This window comes from Panthera onca, chromosome B2 (genome assembly GCF_046562875.1).
Source record: "Panthera onca isolate mPanOnc1 chromosome B2, mPanOnc1 haplotype 2, whole genome shotgun sequence".
In the NCBI taxonomy this organism is placed as follows: domain Eukaryota; kingdom Metazoa; phylum Chordata; class Mammalia; order Carnivora; family Felidae; genus Panthera; species Panthera onca.
This window is the reverse complement of record NC_138343.1, coordinates 141,552,119-141,567,439: the sequence shown is the minus strand read 5'-3', so window position 1 is coordinate 141,567,439 and position 15,321 is coordinate 141,552,119. Positions and strand designations below refer to the sequence as shown.

The following is a 15,321-nucleotide window of genomic DNA, read 5'->3' as shown; positions in this document are numbered from 1 at the left end:
TCCCCTAGTAATGAGTGATGTTGAACATCTTCTCATGAGCTGGTTGGCCATCTACATGCCCTCTTCAGAAATACTGTATGTCTATTCAGATCCTCTGCCCATTTTCTTTCATCTTTCATGTTTGGTTTTTTGTTGTTGAGTTGTAGGAGTTCTTTACATATTTTAGATATTAACCCCTTATCCAATATAGGATTTACAAAAATCTTCTCCTACTTAGTAGGGCTGCATTTTCATTTTGATGACAATTCCTTTCACTGTACAGAAGCTTTTCAGTTTGATGTAATCCCTTCTGTTTATTTGTGCTTTTGTTTCTCTTGCCTTTGGAATCAGATCCTATACACACACACACACACACACACACACACACACACACACACACTGAAGAGCCTACCACCTGTTTTCTTCTAGGAATTTTATGTTTCAGGTCTTATATTCAAGTCTTTAATCCATTTTGAGTTGACTTTTGTGTATGGTGTAAGACAGTGGTCTAGTTTCATTCTTTTGCATGTGGCTGTCCAGTTTTCCCAACACCATTTATTGAAGGGAATGTCCTTTCTCCATCGTATGTTCTTGGCTCCTTTGTCATAAATTTCCTGTCTGTATATGCATGGGTTTCAATCCGGGCTTTCAATTCTGTTCCACTGTTCTGTGTGTCTATTTTTATGCCACTACTATGCTGTTTCACTATAACTTTATACTTTAGTTTGAAATCAGGGATCTTGAGATCTCCAGCTTTGTTCTTCTTTCTCAAGATTGCCTTGGCTATTTGAGGTCTTTTAGAATTATTTGTTCTAGTTCTGCGAAAAATGCCACTGGAATTGTGATAGGGATTGCACTGACTCTGTAGATTGCTTTGGGTAGTATGGACATTTTAATGATACGAATTCCTCCAATCCATGAGCACAGAATATCTTCCCATTTATTTGCCTCTTTTTCAATTTTGTTCATTAATGTCTTAATAGTTTTCAGAGTATAGGTCTTTCATCTCCTTGGTTAAATTTATTGCAGGTATTCTTTTTGATGCAATTATAAACGGAGCTGTTTTCTTAATTTGTCTGATAATTTATTAGCTTATAAAAGCCTGCAGACTTCTGTATGTCGATTTTGTATCCTAGTACTTCACTAAATTCGTTTATTAGTTCTAACAGTTTTTGGTGGAGTCTTTTGGGTTTTCTATATATAGTATGTCATCTGTAAATAGCAACTGTTTTATTCTTCCTTTCTAATTTGGATGCCTTTTCTTCTTCTTGCCTAATTGCTGTGGGTTAGACTTCTAATATTCATTGAATAGAAGTGGCAAGAGTGGGCATCTTTGTCTTGTTCCCATTCTCAGGAACAAGAGTATGTTGTTAGCTGTGGGTTTGTCATACATAAGCTTCGTTATGTTTAGGTAAATTTCCTCTTTACCCATGTTGTTGAGAGTTTTTATCAGGAATAGATGTTGAATTTTGTCAAATGCTTTTTCTTTATCTATTGAGATGATCAACATGATTTTTATCCTTCATTCTGTTAATGTGGTTTATCAGTTGATTGATTTGTGGATATTGAACTACCCCTGCATCACAGGAATAAATCCCTCTTGATCAAGGTAAATTACCATTTTGATGTGTTGTTGAATTTACTCTGATATTTTATTGCAATTTTTTACATCAGTGTTCATCAGTGATACTGGCCTGCAATTGTGTGTGTGTGGGGGGGGGGGGCATCCTTCTCTGGTTTTGGTATCAGGATAATGATGGCCTCATAAGAGGAGTTTGGAAGTATCCCCCCTTTTCAACTTTTTGGAAGAGTTGAAAAGGATAGATATTAAGTCTTATCTTTGAACACTTGGTAGAATTCACCAGTGATGCCTTCAGGTCATGGACTTATGTTTGTTGGGAGGGTTTTTTTATTTGTTCGTTTTTAATTTTCAGCCACTCTATTTTATTTTTTCAAATCTCTATGCCCCACAGGGGGCTTGAACTCACAACCCTGAGATCAACAGTTGTATGTTCTACCAACTGAGCTAGCCAGGAGCCCCTTTTGGGAGGTTTTTGATTATTGATTCAATCTCCTTACTAGTAATCAGTCTATTCAGATTTCGTATTTCTTCATGATTCAGTCTTGGAAGAAGGGCATTTATCCATATCTTCTAGGTTGTCTGATTTGTTGGCATAGAATTATTTGCAGTAGTCTCCTGTGATCCTTTGTATTTCTGTGGTGTCAGCTCTAATTTCTTCTCTTTCATTTCTGATTAGCAACCTTTTTCGTGGATGGTCTAAGCTAAAAGTTTATCAATTTTGTTTTATCTTTTCAAAGAACCAACCCTTAGTTTTATATATCTTTTCTACTGGTTTTAAATCTCTTATTTCATTTATTTCCACTCTTTTATCATTTACTTCCTTCTACTGACTTTGGGCTTCATTTATTCTTCTTTTTCTAGTTCCTTCAGTTGTAAAGATAGATTGTTTGAGCTTTCTCTTGCTTCCGAGGTAGACCTGTAGTGTTATGATCTTTCCCCTTAGAAGTGCTTTTGCTGTATCTCAAAGATTTGGGTATGTTGTATTTGTTTTTTGTTTTGTTTGTTTATTTTGGTCTCTAGGTATCTTTTGATTTCTCCCTTCCTTCCTTTGCTGACCCATCATTGGTTTTTCAGTAGCATGTTGTTTAATCTCCACATTTTTGTGTTTTTTCCCCAGTTTTCTCATAATTGAGTTCTAGTTTCATACCATTGTGATCAGAGAAGATGCTTGATATGATTTCAATCTTCTTGAATTTATTAAGACTAGTTTTGTGGCCTAACATATGATGCATCCCAAAGAATGTTCCATCTATACTTGAGAAGAATGTGTTCTCTGTTGCTTTGGGGTGGAATATTCTGTTTATGCCTGTTAAGTCCATCTGGTCTAATGTGTTAAGGCCATTGTCTCCTTATTCATTTTCTGTCTGGATGATTTACCCATTGATGTAAATGGGGTATTAAAGTCCCTTGCTCTTTCTGTACTGCTGTCAAGTCCCCCCTTTAGGTCTGTTAATATTTGTAGATCTTAGAGCTCATACGTTTGGTATATATACTTATACGTGTTATGTATCTTTTTGTTTAATGGACCCCTTTATCATTATGTAATACCCCTTCTTTGTCTATTATTAGTCTTTGTTTGAAAGTCTCTCTCGTCTGCTAGGAGCATAGCTACACCAGCTTTCTTCTTGTTCTCATCTGCATAAAACATCTTTTCCCATCATCTCATTTTCGGTCTACAGGTCCCTACTTCTGAGGAATAAACTCTGTTTTTTCCTGAGCCTCCTCTTGCGGCTGCACATGACTGACCGTCTCATACAAGAATACAAAACACAGCTGCAAGCAGTGAGGCTGAGGTCAGGGCCAGAAGTGCACGCACAGAAGCTCAGCTCAGGGGAGTGTCACTACCTGCCATTTGAGATTGCACGAGGAGGAGGGGGAAGGGCCGGCCAGCACCCCCAACACACATACTCCCTCTGGGCAGCAGGGCAGCTGGCACCTCCATACAGTGGAGTGGGAACCCTCTTACCCAGCAGGGCCGTGTTGTCCAGGAGTACCCTTCCTCTGTCTGCAGACTCCTCGGTATAGACATCCCCCACGAGCAGCAGCTTGATGGCCTCCTGCTTCACCCCGTCAAAGAAGTTGGACTGGATAGTGCGAGACACGGACCGGGCCCCGTCCTTCAGCTTCCCCACCTGCCGTGAGCCAGACCACAGGCTGTGAGAGGGACCCGTGCAGGCCCTCCCTCGCCCCCTGTGGTCTGCCCCTACCTTAGCCTTCCCTTCCAGGGCCCGGCTGCCCGTGAACATCTTGCTCAGGCTGTGCCCATTCAGAGACCACATGGCTTTGAAGGACTCCACGAAGCGGTCAGCAATGGGCTTGGAGTTCAGCCCCAGGCTCTCGAGCTGCAGGTGGAGAACCTGGGTGACAAGAAAGGGACAGGGGTCACTGTCTGCTCACCTGGAAGCTCCTGGCTGCCACAGCTGCCTCGGGTGACTTTCACCAGGCATTATCTCAGGGAGCTCCTTATTTGGCAGATTCTGGGTCGCCCTGTACCCCTCTAGAGACCGAGGAATGCTCACAGCAAAGAACAGGACTTCCCACCACAACTCACCCCTATTTCGTCCAACTTTGTCTCTTTCATTCCACCAGCCCTCCTCTGGCTCCCTTATTCCGGACCACCTCCCGATGCCCCACCCCTGAGCAGCAGAGGGGTGGCGAGTGAGCAGGGAGAGCTGGCAGGCAGCAGTGACTCCACCCCTCCTCCCAGCAGTGAGCCAGGAGAGGTCGCCCAGGCACTGGGCCAGCGGGCCATGGGACAGGCTCTGGTCTCCCTCCCAGGCTTCCGATCATCTCAGCCAGCCTCACGCTGCCCCTGCCAAACTGTATTCATGGTAATTGTGACACAGAACTACTGTTTCTCAAGGTGTCACCTGGTCCTCTGTGCCACCATCTCCGGGATGCATTCCCAAAAGTGTGCCTACAAACGGGATGAAGGCATGCTGTGAATGGGCAAGCCAGCCGCCCAGGAGCACCTCTCGGATGCCTGCCACATCTCTGCCCCACCTCCTCACAGGTAGAAAGTTAGCCCAGTGATGTCACCCTCATCTTGCTGACGGAAGGCATGGGACACGGCCCGGGTGGCCCGAGGGGCTTCACGACGCAGGGACAGACCTCGAGTGCAATAAAGCTCTGCACGGTGTTGGTTCGGTCCAGGCAATCGAGACAGTTCATCCGCAGCGTGCCTTTCTGAAAACTTAGGAAAACGAGAAATGCAAATGGTTACAAGTTGTGGTCAGGGGAACGACAGCCATAGAACAATGGCCTGTAGACTCCCAAACAAAATGTACCAGGAGTCACCTATTCTAGTGGCCCCCCAGAACCCCCGGCATACACCCTGAGGGACCCCAGCACCGCTGGAGTGGCACGTACCCTTCTCAGCAGTCTGCACACCTGGGTCATTATAAAATACGCCAATTCTCATCATTTGCCATAGTTAGGTTCCAGAAAGCTGCCGTGAACAATTCGTGCGTTGTACCATTGGCAGATCAGCAAATGCTGAACTACTGCTTCTAGAAGAATGCGGGGTGAGGTTCCCCCGAGTCTCTGTTCACACATCTTCATCAGATGATCGACATGTAACCTTGTTTTATGTGTATTTCTGTGTAAAGCCACCTTAATACAGATCGTCGATCCATTAACCCTGAACTCGCAGCCAACAGCACATAACACACCCGAACACAGCTTCTCCATCACACGTATTTCCCCCATTCGGCACATCACAGCCTTCCTGCGCTCGGGAACACCGGGCGGCGCTTAGCTCTATGTTCGGGGGCCATTTTAAACAGTGAAATCACCAATAAGATGCATAAAAATGTGACCGCGTGGCACTAAACAGACCACAGAAAGGACACTTTCTAGTAGAAGTGCTGAAACAGAAGGCACAGCATCGCCTTACACCCTGAGTGACTGCAATTCTTCACGGTTCTGAGCAGGTCTGTGACGACCGTGATGGGGCCATAAGGATGGATTTGGGGGGTTACAAATAAATTTTAGCAAGTGGACAAATCTGCAAATACAGAATCTGTGAAAAGTGAGGATCGACTGCATTGTGACTTGAGGAAAGCAGGCTTCCTTTTTCCGCTCAGCTCTGAGCAGGAAACTCCAGACCCCAGTGTCCTCGGGCAATGGGGCTCATGCCAACTGTCCCCTTCACTCATGTGGGCTTTCATCAGTTTGGGCAATAAGTTCTTTTTCTTTTTTTTTTTTTAATGTTTATTTGAGAGAGTGAGTGAGCATGGGGGAGAGGGGGAGAGAGGGTAAGAGAGAATCCCAAGCAGTCTCCGTCCTGTCAGCGTAGAGCCCGATGTGGCACTCGAACTCACAAACCATGAGATCATGAGCTGAGCTGAAATCAAGAAGTGGACGTTCAATCGACTGAGCCCCCCAGGCGCCCCTCGATGATACGGTCTATGGTCACCATAACTCTATGTTTCAGCCTAGTCCATTTATTAATAATTTATTTTGCCAGAAAACCATGCTTCACCATCTTCTCACAAACCTCAAGAGCACGTTCTGAAGGTGGGAAGGTGAAGGACGAGGCTGGAACCCGGGACCCCCCCACATCCCTGAGCCTGTGCTCCAGGAAACTGCAAGGGCAGCTGAGCAGCAAGGGGGGCGCCCAGCCCCGGAGGCCCCCGGCCGCTCCACTAGTCACCAGGCGGGAGCATGAGGACGCAGGTGGAGACTCACCGTGGACTTACATTCTCGCCCTTGGTAAACACACCAAAGTCATCCCAGTGGAGCTTCAACTGGGGCCTCAACAGGTTCTCCAACTTCTCTAGCTTCCCGCCTTTGGCAAGTTGATGGAAGTCAAAGTTTATCATAGGCGTGTCGCCGGCGTGGCAAGAAGCCCAGAGCAACTTCTGAAAGTGGAAAGGGAAAGGGTGGCAGGGGAAGGAGGGAAGGAACGCAGTGACAGCACAGCTGGAGCCGTGTGGCTCCCCAAGGCACTCGCTCGAGCACACGGTTTAGCTTTAAGGCATATGGTGGACCAAGCTGTTCATCGGTCCTGACCCTGAGAGAGAAGAACAAAGACTTGGAGGACCATACCACACAGAGCATCTTGCCTGCAGAAGGGGAGAAGGTCCACCCTGGGCAAAACACAGCCAGAGCAGGTCTGGCTCCGTGGGGCAGCTCACAGCCCTGTACTGACATCACCCTCCCGCAGGACTCTTGGGCGGGCGCTGATGATGGAAGGACCACTCTGTTCTGCAGGCACCCAAGCGCCACGGGCCCATTAGGGGCAGGGAGGCCCAGCAGGCTGTGGAGCTCATAATGCAGCTCCCTGTTGCCCTGGTAACCGGTCCCATACTGACAAGTGAAGCCTCAGGTGGGTGGGCTCAGAGGTGTCCAGTTCTCCCGTCAAGGTCCTCTGGATCCCCGTGAAGGGAGATGCCTGAGGCACAGCCCAGTAAAACTTCAGGATGGGGGTGACCGGTGGCCAGGGCCAGTGGGCCCAGGCTGGCACCTGACCTGGAAGGGAGGCGGGGCCAGAGATGGGGACACATAGCAGGTGGGCTCCAGGCAGCTTGGTACTCCCGACCGAGGCCTCTCTTCCACACGAGGAACCTCCCTGGCCACTCTTTGGCTCTCTCGAGAGTCCCGTGATAGAAGATGAACCGGGTGCCTTGCCAGAGCACCTGGTCCCTGGTCTGTCCCACCCCAGGCCCTCCTGCGTAGTTTCGGGTCAGGCTTGTCCAGAGAGTCTAATGACTCTGAAAGACTAGAAGGACTTTAAGCCTTGTGGTCCCTCCAACTCAAAGTCCCCATCCACTGTGAGCCAGAATGCCAATCAGTGCGTGGCTGCGAGCGACGGGCAAGTCTGGCTATGAAAAAGAAGTCAGCTGAGCTGACTAGCGTACCTCTTAGCGACTTTACATTTTGGAGCGAGCACCTTGGTTAGTTGTGGCCTAAGGGACTGCAGGTTGCAAGCTGGCAGCCGGTGCACGGGCCTCGGGGCTGAGGGAGCCACAGCTCTACGTGACACCGGCCGGTCACCTCCAGGTGGCATCCACCTCCTCCCTCCTACCTGCCCAGCAGCCCACCTTCCTCCTGCTGGGCCACTGGACCACGGCTGCCTCCAGCCCCGCTAGTGACAGAGGAGCCTGTCAGCAGGGGGCACTTCCATCAGCTGACGGGAGGATGCTGAGGACGTCCTCTCCCCACAGCTCACGGCATAAAGGGAAAAGAGATTCTTGGGTTTTCCCTTTTTCCCTTTCCTTAAAGTAAGCTGCCAACGTTGCTGCCAAGAGGGTAGGGAGGGGGGACAGCTCAGCAAGCTTGCTACACACCAAACAGGAAGAGCAGGTCTGGCCAAATGAAACTGGCCACGAGAAAGTCTGATCTGAGCACATGGCTTTTCCAAGCAGAGTGAAATGAGCACCCGCTGGGGTTCAGCTCCTACCGGCCAGAGGTTGGGGGTCAGGAAGGCAGCAAACACCGCCTCCCATGAGGCTTCGCAGGAGGAGAGGTCCGATTTCACTCTCCCCATATGTGGCTTCCCTGCCCTTGGAACAACCAGAGGGCTTCTCTCCGTGAAGTGAGGGACATGGGCCACTGAGAAAGGGGTGTGGAGGTCGCCCACAGCTCATTCTGGAACTTTTCACGTAGTAGACTGAATACACACAGGAGCTCTGGGAACAGAAGGCCCCGTTTCCTTCCCTGGGTAGGCCCCTCCCCCTTACACCAGGCCCAAAAGTGCCCAGACAGCCTCAGGGAGCCCGTGGGGAGCCAGGCAAAGGAAGCTGCTTTCTGGGGCGGCCCAGACAGGGATGGGAGATTTGAAGGCCGAAGTTAAGCAGGAGGAAATCATGTAAGATTCCCTGCTTTACACTGAGCGGGAGCCCTTAAGAGCTCCACCGAGTGCCCCGCAGGTGTCTGGGTGAGCTCGCCAGGAGGCGCTGACCAGCAGCAGAGCCAGACCAAGCAAGGGAAGGGGAGCTCAGGCGCCCTGAGCAGTCAGGGATTGCGGGGCGAGGCCCAAACGTGTGCGGATGTACGTGTGTCCAAGAGAACCAGGCAAAGGGGCCTGGCTATGCAGAGCCCTCAAAGCCCCAGTGTGAGTCTGGAGGAAGCACAGCTGGAGGAGGGAGATGCTTTGTTTTGACTTTGAGCAAATTCTCTAACCATCAGTTCATAAACATTAAATTTCGTACATCAGGAGCCCAAATCACCTAAGGCTATAGAGCTGATGGGGAAAAACTCCCAGACGCGGCAAGAGCAGTGCTATTGTTCCCAGTCCAGCACAGAAGCTTGCCTCTGAGCAGGGGCCCCTCACCCAACACCCCCAGGGCCTTTACCTTGAAGGCTCTGTTGAGCACCTCCTCTCCGCCTCTGCTCCCCAGCAGGTTCACGACCACTTGCTTCCCATACTGCTCCTTCAGAAGCACCATATGCCTACAACGGAGCAGGGCGGCACCGTGAGCCCACATCACCAGGACAGAGGCTGACGGCTCCACCCTCGAGGGGAGAGGGTACAGGAGGGACCTGCATGGCACTAGAGGTCCGGGCTGAGCTGTTCTCCAGGACACAAAATGGGTGGGGTTGGGGGGGTTGCGGGGAGAAAACCAGTCTCTCCCAGCCACCAACCCCACTGTCAGGGACAAGCAGGTCTACAGTCTGTTTGCATGAAAGGCTCGGGCCAAGAAGAACTTACAGCACATCAGACTTCTAAACAAGCAGAACGCTAGACAGAGGATATGCCGCACTTCCTGTAAAGTCCCTGTTAAATCTAGAACAGCTAACACAGCTTCATAAGGGCAACATGCACGTCTGTGAAATTAATCTCTAATTTCACTTGGTACCTTCTTTCTCTAAACTAGAAAAGCTGGTAGGAGAGCTGTTAACCTCAGTGTTTTTTATCTAAGCACATTATATTTCATTATGTTTAACCCAAACAAGAAGGCACAGTAAAATTTCAAGCTTTAGGAAAATATTCATAGATCAAGGACTTTTAAAAATACAAATGTTGAAATACTGGGGAGAGACTAATATTTATCCTTTATTACCAGCTTTTGAAAAGTTAACTTTATAATCTTAATCATGGTAGGAATGCTTAAATATAATTTAAAAAAAAACACAGGGAGATGACAATGCAACAAGCAGATGTAAACTGTATTTTCCTCGTGCAGTCTTTTGCCTAAATATGGAAAAAAGACTAGACGATGATGGCACACCACACCGTTAAAAGTGGTGGAATTTTACGTGACTTAAAATTCATTTCCTCCTTATACATTCTTGTATTTTCTGAATTTCTAGGGTATGTTTCTTTTATAAATCCATTTTAAGTTGATTAGCACAAAGGAACCAATGTCAGCCCAATAAAGGAAAAAAATCCTCTCGTGCCAACTTCGAGGGATAGCACAGTATAGTAGAATATGGATCCTGAACGGGGCAGTTTGAATTTAGGTCGTCTGCTGACTAGCTAAGGGTGAGCTCCTAGCTCCGTGTGTGTGGGAATTCTCTAGGGATGCTCCTGGCAGCCCTTTCCTCCCTGCGATCCTCAACTGCCCCCCCAACTCCCACCCACCCGAAGAGGTGTGGCTCCATCAGATTGGCGCGGTCAGGGCCACCACACAAGCCTGGGCTCTGTCCCCAGGGCGTGCCACACGGCAGCAACCCTGGTGAAGGTACCAGAAGAAACGGGATGTGCGTGGCTCAGCCCCTCTGGACTCTCCCGAGTCTGCCTGTCTGGGGAAGCCGTGTCCCGGCCGGAGGTCAGACCCATGGAGCCAACGGGGAGGGGCCTCTGCTCTGGTGGCAAGTCTGAGCTGCCCAGCTCGGCCGGTCACGGAATGAACACCGGTGATTCAAGGCTGAAATGTGCGGAAGCCCACAGTGGCCACGCATGCAAGCTGCCTCCCACAGTGCAGCTTGTCAGAGATCAGGCTGGCGTGTGACCCCTGCCCCCCCCACCCCCACGCAGAGTTGCCCCACGCAACGACTGCACCTGCGTCTCAAAGGATTCCAAACCCAGAGGTGGACGAGAAACGATATCACTCATCATTCATGTCAACAGCCCAAGCACCACTGATTAAATTATTCATCCCTTCTGAGCGAGTCCTTTGTACCATAAAGCTAATCCTCCTCCTGCAAAAAATGGTTTTGAGCACTAAAAGAACAAATAAAAGTGACAAGCACAGCGCTTGGCACATAGGAGTTGGGTTTTCTTTCCTTCCTTTTCATTTTGAAGCAGGAAAATACACTGATCGGTGAGAAGCTAAGACTCCCCTCAGGGCTCCGGAGAGGGGGGGGGGGGGAGCCACACTAAGGCCAGCAAGACACTCAGCCTGGCCTCCCTGCTCTGTGCACCCAGGGTCCTTCCCCTGCCTGCCCATCTCACCGTTGAGTGGAGTTCTGTGGAAAACTTGGGGTGGGGGGGGGAATGAGGAGGCAGGTTGGTTTCTGTTGGACAGCATCTTTCTCATATCGAGGGCAGAAGCGAGGGGACGGCAATGTCCACCTACAACCGCAGATGCGGGCAGCTCCGAGCAAAGACAGGGAGGAAGGAGCAGGGGTCCAGTGTCCCATCAGGTGAGACCCAGGCACCGCCCCCAGAAAAGGGTTAATACTTCCATCCAAACTCTCCCAGCAAGACAAGATCCCCTTCAGGCCCACACAGCCAAAAGACCCCACTTCCCTCCCGCAGACGGCAGGTGGCAAGAGGCAGTAGTGAACAACCTACTGAACGGTACGGCACTGGCCACAGGTATTCTGTGGGGCTCAAACTACCCACGGAAAGGGGATTTGTGTGGGGGCAGGTGGGGGCATAAGGGATTTACTCTGGACCAAGCACATCACAGAACAGAGAAACTCCTGAGAGCCCCCTGATGTGCCAGAGATGGGGGGCACCTCCAGGGACCCGTGGCCCAGCTCCTCGGGGGGACCCCCAGCACCCACTGAGGTGGGTCTGCCAGAGAATCGGATGCCCGCGCTCCCACGTGAGACTGAAATGAGCGCATCGGGGCAGCACCCAGCGTGAGGCCAGGCAGCTCCTGCCCCGGCCCCTGCCCGTGAGAACACACAGTCTCAGCTGCCTCTTGGCCAGAAAGCTTTAGGAAGGAAGCCTGGAGTCAGCCACATTTTCAGTGGCAGCTGCTGGTCAAAGGGCCTACAGTCTTTTTTTTTTTTTTTTTTTTTTTTTTTTTTTTTTTTTTTTTTTTTTTTTTTTAATATTTATTTTTGAGAGAGACAGAGCACGAGCGGGGAAGGGGCAGAGAGAGAGGGAGACACGGAATCTGAAGCAGGCTCCAGGCTCTGAGCCGTCAGCACAGAGCCCGACGGGGGGCTCGAACCCACAAACCGTGTGACTATATGACCTGAGTCGAAGTCTGACACAACCAACTGAGCCACCCAGGTGTCCCAAAGGGCTTGCGGTCTTGAAGGGGCTCCTGTGAGAAAAGAGGGGGCTTATCCTCTCGGGTGTACACACTAGCAGGATTTAAAAATGCTGAAGTTGGGTGTAAATGTTCCTAAAATATATGCATATTTTTTAAAAGCTCATAAACGCAAGGCTTTTGAAACAAGCCCAGCATGCAGGTGTCTTCCTTTCTACTTGTGGTCAGCTTGGAAGGAAGGACATTTCCAATTATGTTTTCCATTTCTGAAGAACACTGAATGCAGATCAGTGTCTCCTCAAACAACTCCATGCACACAGTGCACAGAACACGTTAACAGTGTTCTGAACATAGGCAGCGGCATTTTCATTAGCAGACTTCACATGTCCTCAGAGGGAAAGCCTGCTGGTTGTGACGCACCCATCAGGGGTCAAGGTCGGGCTGCTGTTACCCGTCTGCAGAACACAAGAAGGGTGCACACAGACTGAAGGTCCAGGTGGAGATTCAGGCAGAAGGATTAAAATGCTTTAAAAAATCGCTCCTGGAATTTTTATGACATTTACTCATTTTTTAAATTAGCGTTTAGATCAAAATTGCAAATATCTTAAGAAGCGATTAACTATTTCAAATACAAGTTATGGTTTAGGTTAGCGATGGCTGTTCTTAAGCAAGTTGTGTAACGGTCCAGTTTGTGGTTCAGAAAACAAACTCCAGGGGCACCTGGGTGGCTCAGTCGGTTAAGCATCTGACTCTTGATTGTAGCTCAGGTCATGATCTTGCGGTTTGTGAATTCGAGCCCTGTGTTGGGCTCTGCGCTGACCGCGCAGAGCCTGCTTGGGATTCTGTCTCCCTCTCTCTGCCCCTCCCCTGCTTGTGCTATCTCTCTCTCTCAAAAATAAACAAACATTAAAAAAAAAAAAAAAAAGGAAAATGAAATCTCTATCTGCCAAATGTTCTTCTAGAATGCTATGTAAAAAGCTAATAGTGAAATCCTTAGTAGTAGGAATTGGAAGTTAGAATACTTTTTAACTTCTTACTTTATGCCTTCTATATTATAGCTTTTTAAATCTTGAAATATATTTTTATTTACTTTAAAAAAATTTTTTAACATTTATTAATTTTTGAGAATGAGAGAGGCAGAGCATGAGCGGGGGGAGGGGCAGAGAGAGAAGGAGACACAGAATCAGAAGCAGGCTCCAGGCTCTGAGCTGTCAGCACAGAGCCCAACACGGGGCTTGAACTCATGGACTGCGACATCATGACCTGAGCCAAAGTCGGACACTCAACCGACTGAGCCACCCAGGCACCCCTGAAATATATTACTTTTAAAAGAAAAAGAAGCAGCTACAAATATCCTATAGATTATCCCTTGTTAACTAGGACAAAGGAATAAAGCTTCATTAAGAAGGAACTGGGCAGATAAAATAATTGCCAAGTGTAACCTCAGTATTAATGAAATTTCAGGGAACTCTGAGAGTCACTAAATGTCTCATTCTATAAACTCCCTTCTTGCGCAAAGAACCAAAGTAAAAGGCAGATGCAGGTCCGGGGTTTGGGGCGGCCCCCTCCCCCTGCTGTCCCTGTGGCACTGTCTGATGGGGCAGGGGGACAACTCCCAAGGATGGTCCCAGACAACCCTACCTGTCGAAAGCAGGGGCATTGGCTTCTAGGCCTCTATTGAGTCTCAGATGATGAGAGCCAACCTAAAGCAAAGAGAAATAACATTAGTGATTCCTCCTGTTCCGTGAACCCAGGAAGTGATGGTCTTCCCACGTCGCCCCCAGTGCCAGCCAGGCTGCAGCCTCTCGCCCCTCTATGACCTATTCACAGATCAGGTAGACCAGCGCTGAACTTGGGTCTCAAAGCCCGAGCCTGGCTGTGCTGCAGCCCCGTCCTAACGCTGCATGGACCATACCGGCTGGAACCCTTCCAAAGGCAGAAGAGATACTTCAGGGTCAGTGCATGAGGCCCATGTCAGACCTGCAGAGCAGAGGTGAGGCTAAGCCAATCAGGGAGCGTGAAACTACTTCTCAACCTCCTCTGCAACTCCAGAGACCCTAACCCCCCCTAAAACCTGAGTTATGGATACCTGCAAACTAATTTGCCTTATTATTTAGAATTACCTATTTAACATCAAAAGTTTAAAAAATAAACTTAAAACTATATAGTGTTATGGGGCACTTGGGTGGATCAGTTGGTTGAGTGTCTGACTCTTAGTTTCAGCTCAGGTCATGATCTCACAGTTTGTGGGTTCCAGCCCGCATCGGGCTCTGTGCTGGCAGTGTGGAGCCTGCTTGAGATTCTCTCTCTCCCTCTCTCTGCCCCTCCCCCACTCATGCTCACTCTCTCACTCAAAATGAAAAAAACCAACTGTATATTGTTATTGGAGGCAGCTTGAAAGGCTCTCTCTGGACAAATCTGGGACAATTTGATCACTGAACTAGAAAGGACAGTAATGGATTATAATTTGATAATAAAATAGGAATCCATGAATCTACACGGATGAGAGCCAGCTGGCTGGCTGGATGAGTGAGCGGACAGAGAGGTGGGCAGGTGGATGGGGAAGAAGGGAGGGCTCTTCCTTACAGCTGAACACCAACTGATAAATGTGGAGAGAGCGGTGGGGGAAAAAAATCATTTTATAGCCGCCATAGTAAAGGATGGTTCAGCAAAAACCACCCACTGATCATAAATGTTAAGGGAGAGGCTGATGAGGAATAGGATGTTTTCATGGTCTCAGAGTCTCTCCTGGAGGCTTATTAGTTGAAAGAGATGACACATTAAGTGAAGAAATGGAGTAGCACCTTGCCTGAGTGACCAGAATTAACATCACTAACGAGGGGGCACATGGACACCGTGGGCTTCCAGATGGGACACCCTGACAAGGATGTGGTCTCAGGGATCCACACCTTAAACCTGATCACAGTGAAACCCCTGGAAACCCCCACTTGAGGCACTTCCAACTTAAAGGAAAAGAAGACATGTGTTCCCCAAAAATGTCAATGTCACAGGAGACAGGAAGGGAGAGGAACTGATCCAGATCAAAGGAGACTAGAGATGGGACAGCTACATGCAGGACGGGGTCCTGGCCTGGATCCCGGACTGAAGGGGTAACAGTGCCACGGCAGACACTACAGAAACAACTGATAAATCTGAAACGTGGACTGGACGTTAGATTAGAGCACTGTGCCACTGTACACGTGCTGAGCATGCGCCTCTCCTGCGGTGATGCAAGAGAACATATTTGCTCTTGGGAAAAACGTCCTGACGTACTAAGTAAGGAGACATGATGTGTGTGCAACGTGCTCTCCAGTGGTTCGGAAAATAAGGGAGAGCATGTGTGGGGGGCAAGAGGCTAACCTAGAGAGAATCTGGGGACAGGACACATGGGAGTTCGCTCTCCTGTTCCTACAACTTTTCTGTAGG

The 15,321-nt window shown here is 48.9% G+C and overlaps 1 protein-coding gene across 5 annotated transcripts in view; it reads right to left on the bottom strand.

Moving 5' to 3' along the window:
* SYNJ2 (synaptojanin 2) overlaps positions 1-15,321 on the bottom strand; it is a 106,565-nt gene that overhangs the window by 34,429 nt on the left and 56,815 nt on the right. For 4 of the 5 annotated variants that reach the window (XM_078447514.2, XM_060617002.3, XM_060616999.3 and 1 more), the window contains exons 6-11: positions 13,537-13,598; positions 8,860-8,956; positions 6,251-6,423; positions 4,673-4,754; positions 3,769-3,918; positions 3,528-3,693 (exon numbers count right to left, since the gene is read on the bottom strand). In XM_078447514.2, coding sequence (XP_078303640.2) covers positions 3,528-3,693; positions 3,769-3,918; positions 4,673-4,754; positions 6,251-6,423; positions 8,860-8,956; positions 13,537-13,598 — 730 coding nt within the window. Of the gene's footprint in view, positions 1-3,527; positions 3,694-3,768; positions 3,919-4,672; positions 4,755-6,250; positions 6,424-6,610; positions 6,795-8,859; positions 8,957-13,536; positions 13,599-15,321 lie in introns of those variants that run through there. The other variant, XM_060617003.3, reaches the window with a different exon arrangement.